This window comes from Brassica rapa, chromosome A01 (genome assembly GCF_000309985.2).
Source record: "Brassica rapa cultivar Chiifu-401-42 chromosome A01, CAAS_Brap_v3.01, whole genome shotgun sequence".
Classification (NCBI taxonomy): domain Eukaryota; kingdom Viridiplantae; phylum Streptophyta; class Magnoliopsida; order Brassicales; family Brassicaceae; genus Brassica; species Brassica rapa.
Genome location: NC_024795.2, coordinates 25651869 through 25669445, shown reverse-complemented (window position 1 = coordinate 25669445; position 17577 = coordinate 25651869). Strand labels below are relative to the sequence as shown.

The 17577-nt window shown below is 31.2% G+C and overlaps 2 protein-coding genes across 3 annotated transcripts; one reads left to right on the top strand and one right to left on the bottom strand.

The window, feature by feature from the left end:
* The first annotated feature begins 2991 nt into the window (after positions 1-2991).
* LOC103842513 (pentatricopeptide repeat-containing protein At3g13880) lies at positions 2992-8996 on the top strand. The gene has a single exon (XM_009119143.3). The coding sequence runs from the start codon at positions 6378-6380 to the stop codon at positions 8622-8624; it is 2247 nt and encodes a 748-aa protein (XP_009117391.1). The 5' UTR covers positions 2992-6377; the 3' UTR covers positions 8625-8996.
* A 486-nt stretch (positions 8997-9482) lies between these two features.
* On the bottom strand, positions 9483-16418 carry LOC103842503 (transcription factor MYB26). Of its 2 annotated transcripts, XM_033282152.1 has the most exons (4): positions 12318-16418; positions 12088-12217; positions 11128-11968; positions 9483-10899 (listed from the first exon to the last, which is right to left on the bottom strand). In XM_033282152.1, the coding sequence occupies exons 1-3, from the start codon at positions 12448-12450 to the stop codon at positions 11173-11175; spliced, it is 1059 nt and encodes a 352-aa protein (XP_033138043.1). In that variant the 5' UTR covers positions 12451-16418; the 3' UTR covers positions 9483-10899; positions 11128-11172. The 2 variants fall into 2 exon arrangements, with proteins under 2 accessions (XP_033138043.1, XP_009117379.1); XM_009119131.3 differs by having other exon boundaries at positions 9483-11968; positions 12318-16417.
* Positions 16419-17577: the final 1159 nt, after the last annotated feature.

Below are 17577 nucleotides of genomic sequence, written 5' to 3'. Positions count from 1 at the left end.
AGGTAATACCCGAACCCAAACGGGTAATATCGAAACCCTATCGATGGATATCCGAATATAACCAGTTATAAGTATACTTAACTCTATATTTCTAGTTTACTTCTTTCATTTTATTCACAATATTTATATTAATGATCCACATTGCTCAAAATTAGATAATATACATATAATTATGGGAAAAATCCTATGCTACTCACTTAAAATACATATCAAGCTTTTGTTTCTTGCATCAACAAAGGTTGCATCTAAAATTTCAAAACAACAACTAAATCAAAACAACAACTAAATCAGTGTCTTTCAATTTTTAAAGTTTTATTTCCAAACCTATTAATAGTTTAATCTTCTAAAAGTTAGAAAACCAATTAAGTTAAAAGTATATTTTAAATACAGAAAACTTAAACAATGAACATTTATTTATTTTTTTCTTCAAAATTTAAATATTCGAACCCGGCCCAAAATATCTGAACCTAAACATAAAATACCTGAACCCGACCCGAAGTGTAGAAATACCCGAATGGTTTCTATACCTTTATACTAAAATACCAAAAAATTCTAAATACTGATACTGATACTAACCCGAACGGGTATTTGAACGCCCACCCCTATGATATATGATCATTTGTATCTTGTTTGAACAAAAAAAAATTAAACCATTGATCATAAAATTTCTAATGTGGAACTTTTAGTAATTTATAGTCGTTTTTTAAAATTCAAAATATAACATATAAGAAAAAATCTATTTTTTATTTTATGCTTAATGTAATTGTTTAATTTCTTTTAATAATATAAAATTAAACAAAAAAAGAGAAAGGATACAAAATTTTTTATCATAATCATTAATTGTCATATATATGTTAATCATATTAGATAATTTCATAGCTTTTATTTAAGGAAAAAAAATATTGTTTTGTACACTAGTAATTAATGTGATAGTTAGTTTAATAGAAAACATAGTATATGTTTATATTGACCAACTTATTTTTCTAACAACTGTAAGAATCATTCTCGTGATGACATGTGCCTAAAAAAAACATGTTGTAATGTTCCAGAACTAATATATATGGGACTAGGTGTTTTCATGCACCATGTGCAGTGATAAATTTTTTAAAAGTTAAATTATATTTAAAATGAAATTTATTAATATTATATATTTTATTATTTTTGACTAATATTTAATATAAAGTTGATTATTTAAGCATAAAATAAGCAAAAATAATAATTTTATTTATTTTAAATTACATTTAATAATATATATGTAATATATATAAAATTTGAATCTTAGATAAGAAATTTTTATCTATTTATTTTGGTTAAATGTATTAAATCAACTTGTATAAAATTACTAAAAAATCATATAAAAATAGTATAGTTATTAAAAATTATAACTAAATAATATTTATAAAATTTGGAGATATCTAAAAGAAACTAATGAAATTACGATTAACAATTTATTAATATTTTTAAAAATATGTAGAAAATTTTGAAAATATTAGTAATAAAAATAGTATAATTATAAAAATACAATTAAATAATGTATTTCGAAATTTATAATGCGTATTTCAATATATTATTTTAGTCATGATTTATGAATTATTACCATATTTTAAGAAGTTTACCAAAAATATAAATCAACATTAAATGTAATGTATTAGTTATTATATTCTATAAAGCTTACCAAAAATATATGTGAGTAATAAATGTGATTGTCCATATCATATTAACTATAAACCATGTCATCAGTTTTGTTAGTCATGTCATCATTGTTTTGTAAAAATGATTATAGAGAGGATATGTGGTAAAATCACTTTGCAAATATAGTCTAGATGATAGACCCATTGAGACCGAAACAAATAGCATTACATCGCTTAGGTAAAGTGTCTGATTACATTTGCTCGACTACAATTGGTTTATTTGGTGTTCTGAAATTTTCTTAATGGAAAGATGGTCAAAATACCATCACATGAACGAAAAATAATTTGTATTTTAAAAACATTTATATTTTTTGTACTGAGTTTCTATGTTTTGTTGTTGTTGTTATAATATAATGATTTAATGTTTTCAAAATTGCTAAACGCTTCGTAGATGACTAATGACTCTTTTTCTTACAACGAAAAACTATTATATTATTCAAATTTGACATAGATGACTAATGACTATGCATATTATTCTTATACTTTTTTATATTTACATTACATAGTTTAGTTTTAAAATTTAATTATAAAATTGACATATACAGAAAAATATAAACTAGAACAATTTCTTAAACGGAAATCAAAATAACATCATATGAGATAAAAAGGAGATAAAAGGGGTCGTCGTGACCGCATAGGCCATGGCTGAAACATTGTTTCCTTTTGTCATCTTTCTTCATCTCTCTCAGCTTTTAAGTTTTTAAAAGCTTTCATTAGATTAAATTAAACTTTAATCTCTTCTCCCTTAAACTTTCTCCTTCTTTGTAATATTTGTGTTGACTTTTTATTAGTTCAAGAAAATCCTTGGTCAAGTTTTAACATACAAAATAAAAGGGTCTAATATGTAGTTTTGTATTTCTCAACCAACAAAACACATCTATATTATTAAAACCGAAGTACCTTTAGTACTGTTTGGAAACAACGATAAAAAAATAAAAGTGAATTGTTTGGAAACATGGATAGCAGATTTATTACTTTCTTTTATTTACACATTTAATCATTGCATTTATAATAAATGACATATTTCCTTTTTGTATTTTTTTATTTACAGATTATGCCACTACATTTAAAATCAATTTAAATTAATTAATTACAATGGTTGTTGTTTCTTTATAGTGAAAACAAAAAAACAACTGAAATATATAGTATATATTATATAAAAGAATTTTAAATATAGCATTACTTTATTTAGTTTAATCAAATATAAAAAATTCGAGAGTTCAATTTTCAAGAAAATAAAATATCATAAAATTAAAGATAATTCATAGAAAACTAATGCAAAAATTAAAATTTTAGGTATGTTTTTTCTTTTGAAAATAAATTCACAAAAAAAACAACATATCAATATATGAATAGTACAATTACATCAAATTTCATTAAGTTATAAAAAATAATACTCTCTCCGTTCCAAAATAGATGATGTTTTGGAGAGTTTTTGATGTTTCAAAATAGATGATGTTTTGATATTTTATATTAATATTAGTTTTATCGAAAACTATGTGGCTAATGATATTTTATTCTTATTTTTAAGGATTAGCTGAATTAATTTGATTTATATTTTTAATGTTACTTTTTAGGAATGAGTGTATACCTTAATTCTTGTGCATACATCCAAAACATCAAGTATTTTGGAATAGAGGGAGTATAATATTATGTATAAATAAAAAAAATATTATCAAACATCTATATTATAAAATAATATATTCTATTCTATATGTATGATTTTTTTTTTATCAAACCAGTGATTTATGATTTTATGTTAAACAAAAATTAAATCAAGCACCCGCGCGGGAGCGCGAGTCAAGTTCTAGTCTAATCTATTAAAACAAGAGTACAGTTTGTACTTAACACTAAGTTTTTCTCTATAATTACAATATAATGCCACTGATCAAAATACAGTAGTTTAACTTTTACCTTAATTATTTACTTTCCTATACCAAAAAATCGCTATACCACTCCTACGGAAGAGAATCTAAATAACCTATACCAACAAATTTGCTATACCATTCTGATCGGTAGAGAATCTAATCTATTAAAACAAGAATACAATTTGTACTTAACCCTAAGTTTTCCTCAATAATTATAATATAATGCCACTAATAAAAACACAGTACATTGAAATATCAATAAATTAATAATGTCGGAACTACACCAAAACTATAATTTTTTTATTAATTTATCGATATACTAACTGAACTAAAAAACTCAATTTAAAGCTATAAAATTATATTATTTTATATAGTTTTTTAGTGTATATTAATTTGTAGATTATTAATTTAAAGAGGTTATACTGTAGTTTAACTTTTACCTTAATTATTTACTTTCCTATACCAAAAAACCGCTATACCACTCCTACGGTAGATAATCTAATTAACCTATACTAACAAATTTGCTATACCATTCCGATCGGTGGAGAATCCAATTAATTAATGTCAAACCAGCACTTACCTTATATTTTTCAAAACCCTCAAAACCCATACTCCTGTATATGACCAGTCGTAAATATATATTAAATAGCTGAATTATTGATTATGATTTATAAACTAGCTAACCCATTACAAACCAAACAATTGATTTATAAATTGCTGATTTTTTTTTAAATACTTGGCGATGTTACTACTTCCGCACAATCACCATTAATATCCAAAAATCGTAACTAAATATTCGTTTATTCGAAAACAAAATAACATCCCAAATTTTTTTCTATTTCTACGTAATCGATATATATTATTAAGTGGAGGTTATTGGTTGGTGTATTTTGATGGATTTGAAAATCCAAACTAAATCTAGTGTTATTGGTTCTATGATTTTAAAACATGTATTGAAATCATGTGTTATTCGTTTAATGATTCATAAATTATAATTCAAATCAAGTGTTATTCGTTTAATGATTCATAAATTCTAATTCAAATCAAGCGTTATTCAATCATAAGGATTTACTAATAGATTTGATTTCATAATGTATTTGAATGGATTTGCATAGATTTCTTTGTGAAAAATACAAAGGCCCAAATCCGAAGGAAAACCTTCGGATTTGTAAATACTAATCCGAGAAAATTTGAAAATTTGTATATTTTACTTGGATTTATAAATATTATATGGATTTCTAAATCAATAAAAATATATAAACCAGTAACAAGTAACACAATCATCATATTCTTTTATTAAAACTTGCAAAACACATATTCCTTATCTATAAAAAGAATATTTTGTTTTTATATTGTATAATTAAAAAGAATATATATATATATATATATATATATATATATATATATATTAGTTTAAAACATATATTTGGTTTGATCCGCACGTTAAAATCACAACTACCAAAATATTGTGAGATCCCCTTTTAGACCTACCCTTCCAGTGCCAACTATATATATCTCATCTTCACATCGACTAGGAATATCAACGCAAACAGAAAATGTAAACATGTCTAAGCAAACAACTTTTATTCCTCTAACGAAACTAAGACCTTACAAAAAAAATCAGTGAGTTCAAATAAAGTGTTTACATTCATGGAAGCCAAAAGAAACCAAAGGAAACCAAATAAAAATGAATTAAAATGAATTAAAATAATCCTGCTAAAGAAACCAAAGCAGAGTTTTTACCACACATTTACCGATCAAAGGTTTGCAAGAAGTTTTTTCTATTTTTTAAACTGAAGTCGGGCTCTGTCTATCCAATTGAAGGATTTTGGTATTTCGTACCTTATCTGGTCTCTGAAAAATCAAAACAAAGAATGTAGATTAGAAGAACCAAATCGTAAACTAAACCTTGAACCTTTATGCCAAACGCTGAAATTAACAATAGATCTATCTTCTGCAGTTGTTAGACTAAAGACATTAACTTATTTCTCTCGATTGTTTAGAAAGAAACTGCAAGGCATCCATCGGCTGCAGAGAAAGAGATAACAGTAGATAACTTCCTATGGAATTAGATAAGTCGGTAGATGGGAAAAGAATTTCTGTTTTATTTCCCGAAAAAATATGGACTTTGATCATTGATTAAAGTCCATTACACTTTTATTTCAGAATTTTATGGCCTAATTTACTAACATAAATTAGGTTTGCTAAATAATATTTTAAAAAATCTGGGTTTTTAACATTAAATCTCTTCTTATGATTTTTTTTTTAGAAACTTGGTTTCATTATTATTTTTGTTTGTCTACGTAATGTTTTATTTAAAAAATGTAAAAAAAAGTCAATTTTAAAACAAAATTTTTATAATATGATTTAATAAAACCCAAAAGTATAATCATACCTCAAATAATTTACTGTTGACTTTACAAAACATAAAAACACACAATAAAATATTTGACTAAAAAAACACAATAAAAGTTAACACAATCTCATAGTTTATAATTGAAAATTAATCACATTAAACAAAGACACACTAATGTCAAACCTGAATAACATATTAATCTATAACATAAACAGTGACAAAAAAAATAATAAGTATAAACAATTATATTTATTTCATTTTCAAAAGTTAAAAACATATAATTCTGAAGAACAAATACTCGCGCGGGCGCGTACTTACACCGTGAGATTGTGAGATGTATGGGTCAAAGTTGAGGCCCAAGCCAATCAACTAAATCTGTATATAGAGGCCCACTTTAGAGAAAAACAAAACGACGCCGGTTCGTTGAGTAACTAGAGAGACAAGAAAGCAGTTAGTTCCGTTATGCGATGGGAAAACATGTTGCAACTCCGAGCAAAGACATCGTTCAAGTTCAACAACACTACTCTCGCTTCACTCTTCATTCTTCCCACCAAACAATTTGGATTCAGTTACAGTCTTTTGTCTTCATCATGCAACCCAAAGAACATGGTTTTGGACTCCAAAGCTTACACGAAACTCGTTCAAAAATCCGCGAGCTCAGGCTCCCCTCTTCTGGGCAAGCTCGCACACGCCCACATGATCAAATCCTCCTTCGAACCCTGCCTGTTCTTACTCAACAATCTCCTCTCCATGTACTGCAAGTGCCGAGATTTGAACCTCGCACGCAAGGTGTTCGACGTAATGCCTGAACGAAACATCATCTCTTTCAACTCTTTGATCTCCGGGTACAGCCAAGTTGGGTTTCACGACCACTCCATGAAGCTGTTCCTAGAAGCTAGAGAATTCAATTTGAAGCTCGATAAGTTCACTTACGCTGGCGCGTTAGCGTTCTGTGGAGAAAGGTCTGATCTTGGGCTAGGGAAGTTGCTGCACGGTTTGGTAATTGTGAACGGTTTGGCTGATCAAGTCTTTGTTGTTAATGTTTTGATTAACATGTATTTTAAGTGTGGGGAGGTTGATCAAGCGATGTCCTTGTTTGATCGAACCGATGAAAAGGATAAGGAGACATGGAACTCTTTGATCTCCGGGTATGTTCGTGTTGGTTTAGCGGGAGAGACGCTTAGTATGTTGGCTAAGATGCATAGAGAGGGTCTGAAGCTGACGACTTACGCTCTTGGGAGTGTGTTGAAGGCTTGCTGTATAGACCTGAAGGAAGAAAACGGTATGGTTATACACTGTTATGTAGCGAAGGTAGGAATGGAATGTGATATAGTCGTTGGTACTGCGTTGCTTGACATGTACGCAAAGCATGGGAGTTTGAAAGAGGCGGTAAAGCTTTTTGGTTTGATGCCTGTTAAGAATGTGGTTATGTATAACGCTATGATCTCTGGGTTTCTCCATAAGGATGATATAACTTGCGGTGAAGCCTTAAAGCTCTTCATGGATATGCAAAGACAGGGGCTGAAGCCATCGCCGACGACGTTTTCAGCTGTGCTTAAAGCTTGTAGCGTCGCAAAAGCCATGGAATATGGAAAGCAGATCCACGCTTTGGTATGTAAGAATAACTTTCAGTCTGATGAGTTTATTGGCAGTGCTTTAATTGAGCTTTATGCTTTAATGGGTTCACCTGAAGACGGGATGCGGTGCTTTGCTTCAACGTCAAAGCGAGATATCGCCTCGTGGACGTCCATGATCGATTGCCATGTCCAAAACGAGGAGCTTGTGAGTGCGTTTGATCTGTTCCGACAGCTTTGTTGTACCCGTTTAAGACCGGAAGAGTATACAGTCTCGCTTATGATGAGTGCCTGTGCTGATTTCGCTGCGTTAAGCTCAGGGGAGCAGGTTCAAGGGTTTGCTATAAAGAGTGGAATCGATGCTTTCACCAGCGTCAAGACCTCGAGCATCTCTATGTACGCAAAGTCAGGTAATATGCCTCTCGCGAGTCAAATCTTCACCGAGGTGGAACATCCAGACGTTGCAACGTACTCAGCTATGATCTCGTGCCTTGCGCAGCACGGTTTCGCTAGCGACGCTCTAAGCCTCTTCGAAACGATGAAAACATGCGGGTTCAGACCGAACCAGCAGGCGTTTCTCGCTGTTCTGATAGCCTGTTGCCACGGAGGATTAGTCACGGAAGGACTAAACCACTTCCAAGCCATGTGGGACGAGCACAGGATCAGCCCTAACGAGAAACACTTCACTTGCCTCGTGGATCTCTTAGGTCGAACAGGAAGGTTATCAGAGGCCGAGAGTTTGATTCTGAGCTCGGGGTTTCAAGACCATCCGGCGATGTGGAAAGCGCTGCTTAGCTCTTGCAGGGTTTACAAGAACAGCGTGTTGGGAAGACGCGTTGCGGAGAGGTTGATGGAGCTCGAGCCTGAAGCGTCCGGCTCGTATGTTTTGCTGCACAACATCTACAACGAGTCTGGAGTTAACTCTTGTGGTGAAGAGGTGAGAGAGCTGATGAGGGATCGAGGGGTCAAGAAAGAACCGGCTTTGAGCTGTATTGTGATTGGTAAACAAGCTCATTGGTTTGCGGTCGCTGACTCTTGTCACCCGTCGAGAGAGATGATCTACGGGATGCTGCAACAGCAGTTGGATACTATGAACAGTGTAGACCATGAGACTCTTGTTTGTTATGTTACATGAAAAGAAAAATTAATTCCAAGTATTCTCTTACAGCTCATGTACAATTACAAGTTAATGATGTTTCATAGGTAGAAATAAAGACTTGACACAGAAGAAACAACTCAGAACATGATCTTCCAAGAAAGCTCCTGTATAAGTAAGTATAAACTATATGGTCACGTTTATTAAGCATTGAGTTGCTATAGACATTTCTTTTTTTTTTCCAACAAAGTGCATATCTGTTTCAAACCAAGTATGAACTGATAAATTATGGAGGACGAAAAGGAGAAGCCTAAATTGTAATCGTGTATCTGCTTCAAGCTTCTTGTCAAGATAAGACCGCATTGTGAAGTCCTGACCATATTATTAATCACCAAACCAACCATCTAAAAGGATAGGGAGACTCTTGTTACATGAAAATCATATTAATGCCTATTTTCTGACCAAGTTCGATTGGGTTTTTGGTTTAGCCTCTTCTAATCTCCACTCGGGTTTTATATATGTTGTGTCGAATTCGGTTGATTCATATAGATTTGTCTCAGAAGACTAATTTTGAATCCGAAAACAATTAAGATCCAGCTAATAATAATTTGGATTTGAGTATTTTATATAATGTATTGAAATAATTATGAAATTGAATATTAGAAGTGTTTCTTGTTTATTAAGATTTTTATTTTTCATTGTAAAATAGATTTTTGAGTAAAAAATAGTCCTAATTTCAAAGTAATTCATTTATTTTTTGTTCATCAACCAAATTTTTATTCTAAAATAAAATATCATTAGAATAGAATTCAACTCCATTATAAAATTAATCTATTTTGAAAAGGAAAAAGAAATAGAAAGATCCATTGGAGATGGCATTAGTCTTGTTATTGCCCATTTGCTGTTAGTGGAAGTACTGTATCATGGTGCGGTGTTATAGGTTTTTGAATCATGATCATGGCGAGTTAGAAAATGCTTGTAGCTTGAGTTGCATATAGTGAAAGAATGTTAATGTATTCCAGCTGTTTGACAAAAAAAAAAAAAAAGTATTCCAGCTTTGTGTCTATTGTTTGTTGGGCTTTAGTCTATGTACCAAAGTTGCTAACTTTGCTGCTCTGCGAGGTGCTTGCTTGATATCATCTTTGTACTTGGTGGTGTAGTCAATCCTTCAACAAGTGAGCCATTGCTTTTATTTCCCAATAGGACATTCCAACCTAAGCACTATCAGGCGCAGACGTAACCATGGCTTCTTTGCTCGGTAGATATCTTAGTGTTAAACCTCCTTTTTGAGTTCTACAGTAGAGTTTCGAATAAAATGTCAACCGTTTGAATCAAATAAATCCGGAAGAAAACGAACTTATAATTTAAAAATCAAATATGTTAAAATCGAAAAGATTATTAAATAAAACTGAAATAAAATATATAACGATCCGGAAGAAAACGAGTTTATAATTTACTCTTCCTTAGTAAAAATGTAGTAAATCAACTTTTCAACACCTCAAACTCACTGCTCTTCTTCACTGCTCTTCTTCATTCACCTTAGAGGAGTTCGTTGTTTAGCACTAATAGAAAATTTGACATTTGTACATTATGTTTTGAGTGATCAAACTGTTTACTTACTCGACTAGTGAATGTCTGATTTTGACCAGCAAAGCAACCAAAGGTGGGCGAAGAGTCATATAGCTCAGAGAATAGCTCAAGGTCGTCACAGAGTCACTGCCTAGAAACTTCGATCTTATAAATTAGTAAATTACTATGTATTAATATTCATGTTTTGATGTGTTGTTGAATCTCGGAGTCGAAGTGAAGTAATACTTTCAAAAGTCTATGCTTTTTCATTTGTCAACATTACAATGTAGCTCCTTTTCTAATGGATAGTTTGTCAAGGAATCTCTTTCTCTACATGATGCTGACATTCTCATTGCTTTAAATCTTCAGGTAACAGACAAAAATATTAAAGTTAAAGGGTAATAATTATGTTTTTCACCACAATCATTTAAAATTGATCAAAAGAGAATCTCGAAGTTGACCAATGATATTTGTACATGAAACTTGCATTGAATTACGACAGTCCAAAGGTTGACCCCACATAATATCATAGATAGAGAAATGCAATAAGCGACAAGAACAAAGATGAAGACAGCAATTTCCACCACAGAGGCTAAAACAAACTGACCATATACAAACACATATGTACGTAGGTGACGAGAGAGATATTGTACATACATGTGTTTATATGTGTTCATTAATAGTGTATAAGGACGAACTTTATATGTAATGGTAACCTTTTTTCCACAAACTCACGACTATATACCTGAAGAAGAACTAGCAACATTTATGTTTCCCCCATAAAACAAAGACGATGCAATATTTCTGAAAATGTAACATATCACAAATTCTTATATACTATAGTGTAGAATATTTTTGATATGGAAAACAGTTATCAACACATGTGAGTGATTATTTATGTTCTCTCTTTCCTCCTTATATATAGATATAAAAACGTATATATATCATATATAGGTATATATTTATTACGTACTCATGTCTAGGAATCCCATGTTGATAGAGTAGGACTAGGGTTTGCTTAAGTGATGACGTACTGTCCACAGGAGATTGGCGATGATGAAGATGATGATGATGGTATGACCATGTGATTAATGTATGAGTCCACTCGTCGATAATCACCATGCATTTGCAAGTCGTAAGTTGTTGGGAGAAGAAGGCAGTGATCTTGTGAAATTGCTTTGCCTTCAAGAACTTGTCCACATAATAACTTTGTGGCCACCAAAGGAAAGTTCCGAGGATCCCCATTATCGTTGTGTGGTGTTACAAACACGTTGAGTTTATCACCATCGTCATAATCATGAAGGCTTTCGTGAAAAGGGGAGATGGTACTCGCTGGGAGATCTGGTAGTGATGGCCATTGGGGATCATTATCATGATGGTGATGATGATTGTTTATGAATGGTGTGGCTGAAAAAATGTCGAGATTGGTGGAAAGGTTATTATCTTGATGGGACTGGTTTGTGTTGGTAGTGGTTAGATACTTGACGTCTCCTTCTCTAGAGGTTGGGAACATCAATGGGGTCATAACATGAGAAGGAAGAGGGAGGTGGTTTGGAGTGATGAAATTAGGGTTTGTGTTTGCGATGAAACTGGACATGAATCTTGAACCTTCATCGTCGCCAACAGTACCGTTGAATACGTTGTGATAAGGAAGGTTAGTGAGCAAACTCGCCATTGAAGAGGTATGATGATGATGATGACCATGATGATGGTGATAATGGTGAGACATGAGCTTCTTTTTTATGCTTGAGTTCCAGAAATTCTTGACCTCATTATCTGTCCTTCCCGGTAGATGTTTAGCAATTTGAGCCCATCTATCAAAGATCCATAACAAAAAAATATGATTATTAAGGTAGTTCAGTTTCTTGATGAAAAAATAGTTTTATATTATCACAAATAAATCTATTAGATGTAATGTTAATTAAGTAACAACCTGTTGCCAAGAATGCTATGAAGCTCAATGATAAGAGCAGCTTCTTGAGGAGAGAAGCTTCCACGTTTAAGATCAGGTCTTAGATAATTTATCCATCTTAATCGACAACTCTTTCCACATCTCTGCAAACCTAATTGAACATACGTACGGAAAACAACACATAGATTAAAACCAACGACATATACTTTTTATCAGTAGAGAATCCAACAAAATAAAACCAATATATATGCCTGCATGTTTGGGAACAGAGCTCCAGCATCCATGGCCATATGTATTGATGTAGTTGATGAGCTTTTCGTCTTCTTCCGGTGACCAAAGCCCTCTCTTCACCTTCTGCTTGTTGCAGCACGAGTGATGGCCCATCTCTCTTTCTCTCACTAGTTCTCTCTCTTTATCTCTCTGTCTCTCTCTCTCTCTCTAAGAATGTTTGCACAATGTTGAAGGGTCGTACAAACTTATAATATTTGTAAACTGGGGAGATTAATACACAGTTACACACAATTAAAATGAGATAGAAATGACGGCTGCAGAAAAACTTCTTATTAATTAATTACCAAACTAAGAGATAATAATATACCACCTAATTTTGTGGACCCAATATTTCTATTTTGAATTCCAAAACATCATATATGTATATATAAGAGTTAAATTAACAATAATTGGAACTTTTGTAGAGTATAAAAAGAAATGAGTTGACACATTAAAGATATAACAAAGTAATAATATTATACTAACATTTATTTAGGTGGGCATTTTAGCACACTGAAGACGAGAGTGGCCAGTGTATCTTTATAGGGTTTTGTGTTTATAAAAGGTTAACAAGGCTAAAAGCTGAAGTTTCTCTCAGTGAGAGCCTGTGTGGCTTATTACAGAATCATGGCCATTGACTACTTCTAGACAGACACGTGCTGCTCATGCAGACAGTGCAGGTCCTATGCCTCAGTTATAAATTTAGTTCTTAATGTAATTTTATTTTCGTTGATAAAAAAAAATGTAATTTTATTTTCTTATTGAACTTTAGATTGGGTATTCTTATCATTTAAAACATTCATACTAATGATTAAAATTAATTGTAGTTAAAAGATTCTCACTATGGTCGTCCTTACTTTTATCCTATACGGTGAAATATGTAAGTTTTTCAATCAATAATTAAGTCGAAAGACACTTCCTCTAAGTATAAAAATGATTAATATGATTGCCATCAAAGGAAGCAAAGTTTAAAGTTTGACATAAAGGGCTTCATTGCTTTATATATTAGATTCTTAATTTGACTTAAGAGTTGATGTCACTACATGTAAATAGTTTTACCAACGTGAGTATATTTTAACCACACGAAAACGTGAAAATGTTTCTCTATATTTTATTTACTTAAAATTATAAATTCGCCGTTTCTATACGACTATAAGAACATCTCCAAAAAAACACTCTATTTTGAAGTTTCTAAAATTTTATATTCGAAGTTTAAAGATGTTGTTTTCCAAAAACAAAACTTCAAACTTAATTTCAAAACTATTTGTATTTTATATTATGGTCCTTATATTTGTCATAACTAATTTAAATTTATAAAAATTTTACTATTATTACAACAATATTAATTAGTAAAATATTGTATTAAAATATAAAAAATTAAACAGAAATAACATAATTAATACTCCCTCCGTTTTGTTTTTTAAGTCGTTTTAGGGATTTTGTTTTGTGTCAAAATAATAGCCGTTTCCAAACTTCTATGTAACATTTGATCATTTTAGACTTTATCTACCCTTTGATTTTAAAATTATTTTTCAGTCAATCATTTCAAGTTTCAGAGCAATCCACGTTTTACAAAACATGCCATTTTCATTCAATTGAAAATTTAATAATGTAAATTCAGTAACTATAAAATCTCAGCATCGTCCACTATATAATCCACTTGTTATTCAACGAAACTCATTCACTAAAAAATGAAGAATGAAGAGACCAAAGAGAAAGCAGAGGCCAAAGATTAAGATGATTAATATTTGGCTCCATAATTTGTTAAAAAATTTACAAATCTTATTTACCCGTATGTTCTCAAATCAACATATAGAGTTGACGAAAGGAATAATTGAGCATTTATATACTTCTGTGAAATCATGATGGTGTTAAATGGCTGAGACCAGAATAAATTGGGATTAGTAACATTTGACTAATTAGTGAGAGATTGGGAGTAGTAATCTAAAATAAGTGCACACGTTATTTCAAAGACAAAGAAAGACAAAACATACATTATGTTAACTGCCTTAATCCATGTGAAATCTTGTTAAACTACTTCAAAAACAAAACGGAGGGAGTATCAAACTTCAAGAAAAAAATACCATAAGATTTCATAAAATTATTTTCGTAATGCATATATGATCATCTAGTGCATTTCGAAGTTAATGCATATATGATCATATATTTTCGTAATGCATATATGATCATTTATAATTTGTAGATTACGAGCTAAAAAATTTTGAAGTCGAGGAATATTAATACTTGTAAATATATTAGATCTGAAAAGGAAAGTAAAAGAGGAAAAAAAAATATTTCTAAAAGACTTAACTTCTATCGATGATATTAATACTCGTGAATACATTTGATCTAAACAAGAAAGAATTGTGCAAAAATACATTAAAAACAACAACAACAACAACAACAACTATATTTGGTTACATAAAATTTGTTTGGAGGAGATTTTAGAGGTTCTGGATCAAATTTACGTGACAATAGTGTTGTTGATATTTAAATTTGTGTAATAGTTATGTTTTTATGTAATTTTTAAAATTCATTTTGTTAAGTTTCTTTTTTTACATTGTTGTTGTCTAGTTTAAATCTTATTTTAAAATTTTATTTTATTTTATGTATAAAAATTAAATTTATAAAAAAAAATTAAAATATTTATGAGATATAATTTTTTTAAAGATTAAAATGATAAACGAGAAAATATTTAAGAATCATACATGTGATGTGTAATTATAGGGACTTAAATGCAAACAAAAATATGAAACTTTAAATTTGAAGTTTTAAGTTGTGAGACTTCAAATATCGAGTTTCTCTTCTTAAAATTTTAAATTTGAAGTTTTGAAATTTTATTTTGGAGAGAAAAAATTTCATATTTGAAGTTATAAAATATCTTTTAGAAATGCTCTAAAAAACCAATTTACTAAATAAATAAAAATTAAATCATGTCAAGCTTAATTATAGTGTTGCTCATGATAATAACAACGTCATTTCTTGAGAGGGGGAAACAAGCTCAATGTGCTGCATGAGAAGCTACAATTCGAATCAAAGAGTTAATCATCATGTGTGATATCGTTAATATAAATTAGAGTGAAACCACTTCATTGTGCTTTTAAATATGATATTTTGAACTGTCCTTTTTTCCATGAGCTTTTACATAAGAGATCAAAATGAGCTCAGATATGCTTACGAGTCCGTGAAATCACGCGAGTAAGGACTATCGTCTATCGTTAGCCGAACAACTGAACTAAAAACACATATGCCAATCGCAAGTGAGAACTACCGCTTTCAATTATTATTGTTTCTTATTTCCTTAACCTCTTTTGTCAACGTTTCTTATTCATCAACTAATATTAAAAGAACTTTGGTAGTACCAAAAAAATATACTATAAAAACTTTGAATTGCCCTACGAATGATGTCTCTGTAAGGGGAAGCTAAAGTGAAAAGCAATATAATTAAATTTAACAAAAAACTATAAATAGAAATCAAACCAAAACGCATCAACATACCATAGATTCATAGTCTTTATCATGTCATATTCTGCGTATATAGCATGATACATATATATATATATATATATATATATTTACAACTAAAAGTAAATTTCATGCCAAAACAGATCTAGACTAATCTCTTGGAATCTCATGACTTACGGGTACGCTCGCGCACCGGGTTTGGAAATCGGCCGAAAGCATTATACATTTATTCCATTTAATTATTATCTAAATGTATATATATTCTAAGCCAAAAGATGTAAGATGCATAAACTACTAGTTTTGTTTACACTAATTATAATCTTATATATACTTTATTTAAACGAGATAAGATGCATAAACTACTAGTTTTGTTAACACTAATTATTTCTTACAAATAGTTAATTTAACTATTCATTAAAAGAAAGCAAAGGATGATAAAATATGAAACTGTCTAACACACACCAAAATAAATACTATGATAATAAATCAACAACCAAAATAATTGTGAAAATAATATAAAATACACAACTATATCTTACTTTAAAATATAACACGATTTAAGAAAGAGAAATTGGGCCTACTAACGAAGAAAAAAATAAAAATTTATTAACTACTCAAAACCATCCTTTCTCTTTTACTTTCTCTTCCTATCTCTTTCTACCTTCTTTCTACAAATTTAATTTCCATTTTTTTTTTGAGCAAAATTTAATTTCCATTTTTATTTTAGTTATTTGGCAAATGAGCTCTACGAGAGAATACATTATGGTCTAGAGGCTTTAAGTTTTTTTTTTGGAAAAAAGGTCTCGAGGCTTTAAGTTCCAATGGACCTTATTCAAATATTAAAATGGACCCTAACTTTTATATGATTTTCATGTTTTAGTGTAAGAATATTTATTGTCTAATTTAACTGGACCCTTAATGTTAAAAATGTGTGGAAACAAAATTAGACCCTGTGCATATATATGCACTTTGGGCACAATGCTTAGAGACGGTGCATAATTATCGAATATGTTTCATCGTCTTCATAAAGATTAACTTGAGAAACTTCTCGTTAGTAGGCCTTTGGCAAAGAAACTGGACAGATGCCTAGTTAATGATGAGTGGTATAACACCTTCTCGTCCTCGGTCGCTTTCTTCGGCAGTCCAGAATTCTCTGATCACGCTGCCATCGCGATCAATCTAGACCCTCAAAGGATAAGATCAAAGAAACCCTTCCGTTTCTATAATTTAATTCTTCAGAATTCAGATTTTCTTCCTACCATTTGTGCTAGCTGGTTTTCATTTAATGTTACAGGCTCAGCGATGTTCCGGGTTGCGCAGAAGCTCAAGCTTTTAAAGAAAGTGATCCGTAACTTTAGCAGGCTAAATTATTCGGGGATTGAGAAGAAAACTGCCCAGGCTCACGAGAATTTGATTCAGGCTCAGGCAGTGACGCTTACATCCCCAACAACAGACAATGCTGAACGGGAGCTGCAGGCGCTTCATGAGTGGGAAGAGTTATCTACAGCAGAGGCTGCATTCTTTTTCCAGAGATCCCGTATTAGCTGGCTCTCTTTTGGTGATGGGAGCACAACTCTCTTTCACAGATACGCTGCAACCAGACAGGCTATAAACCACATACATTTTCTCCTATCGGAATCTGGCGAGCGTATAGAATCCCAAGCGGGGGTTCAAAAGCTGTGCATGGACTATTTTTCGGAGCTTCTGGGAGGCCAGGTCACGCCCCCAATGTTCGTGCAGAGCGACTTGGACATTCTCTTTGATTTCAAGTGCTCG

Excerpts from the sequence above, each read along its gene's own strand:
- LOC103842513 (XM_009119143.3), top strand. The coding sequence starts at position 6,378 with ATGCGATGGGAAAACATGTTGCAACTCCGAGCAAAGACATCGTTCAAG.
- LOC103842503 (XM_033282152.1), bottom strand. The coding sequence starts at position 12,450 with ATGGGCCATCACTCGTGCTGCAACAAGCAGAAGGTGAAGAGAGGGCTT. Across the intron at positions 12,218-12,317 it reads CTCTGTTCCCAAACATGCAG|GTTTGCAGAGATGTGGAAAG; the intron begins GCATATATATTG and ends ATGTTCAATTAG. Across the intron at positions 11,969-12,087 it reads CATAGCATTCTTGGCAACAG|ATGGGCTCAAATTGCTAAAC; the intron begins GTTGTTACTTAA and ends GATCTTTGATAG.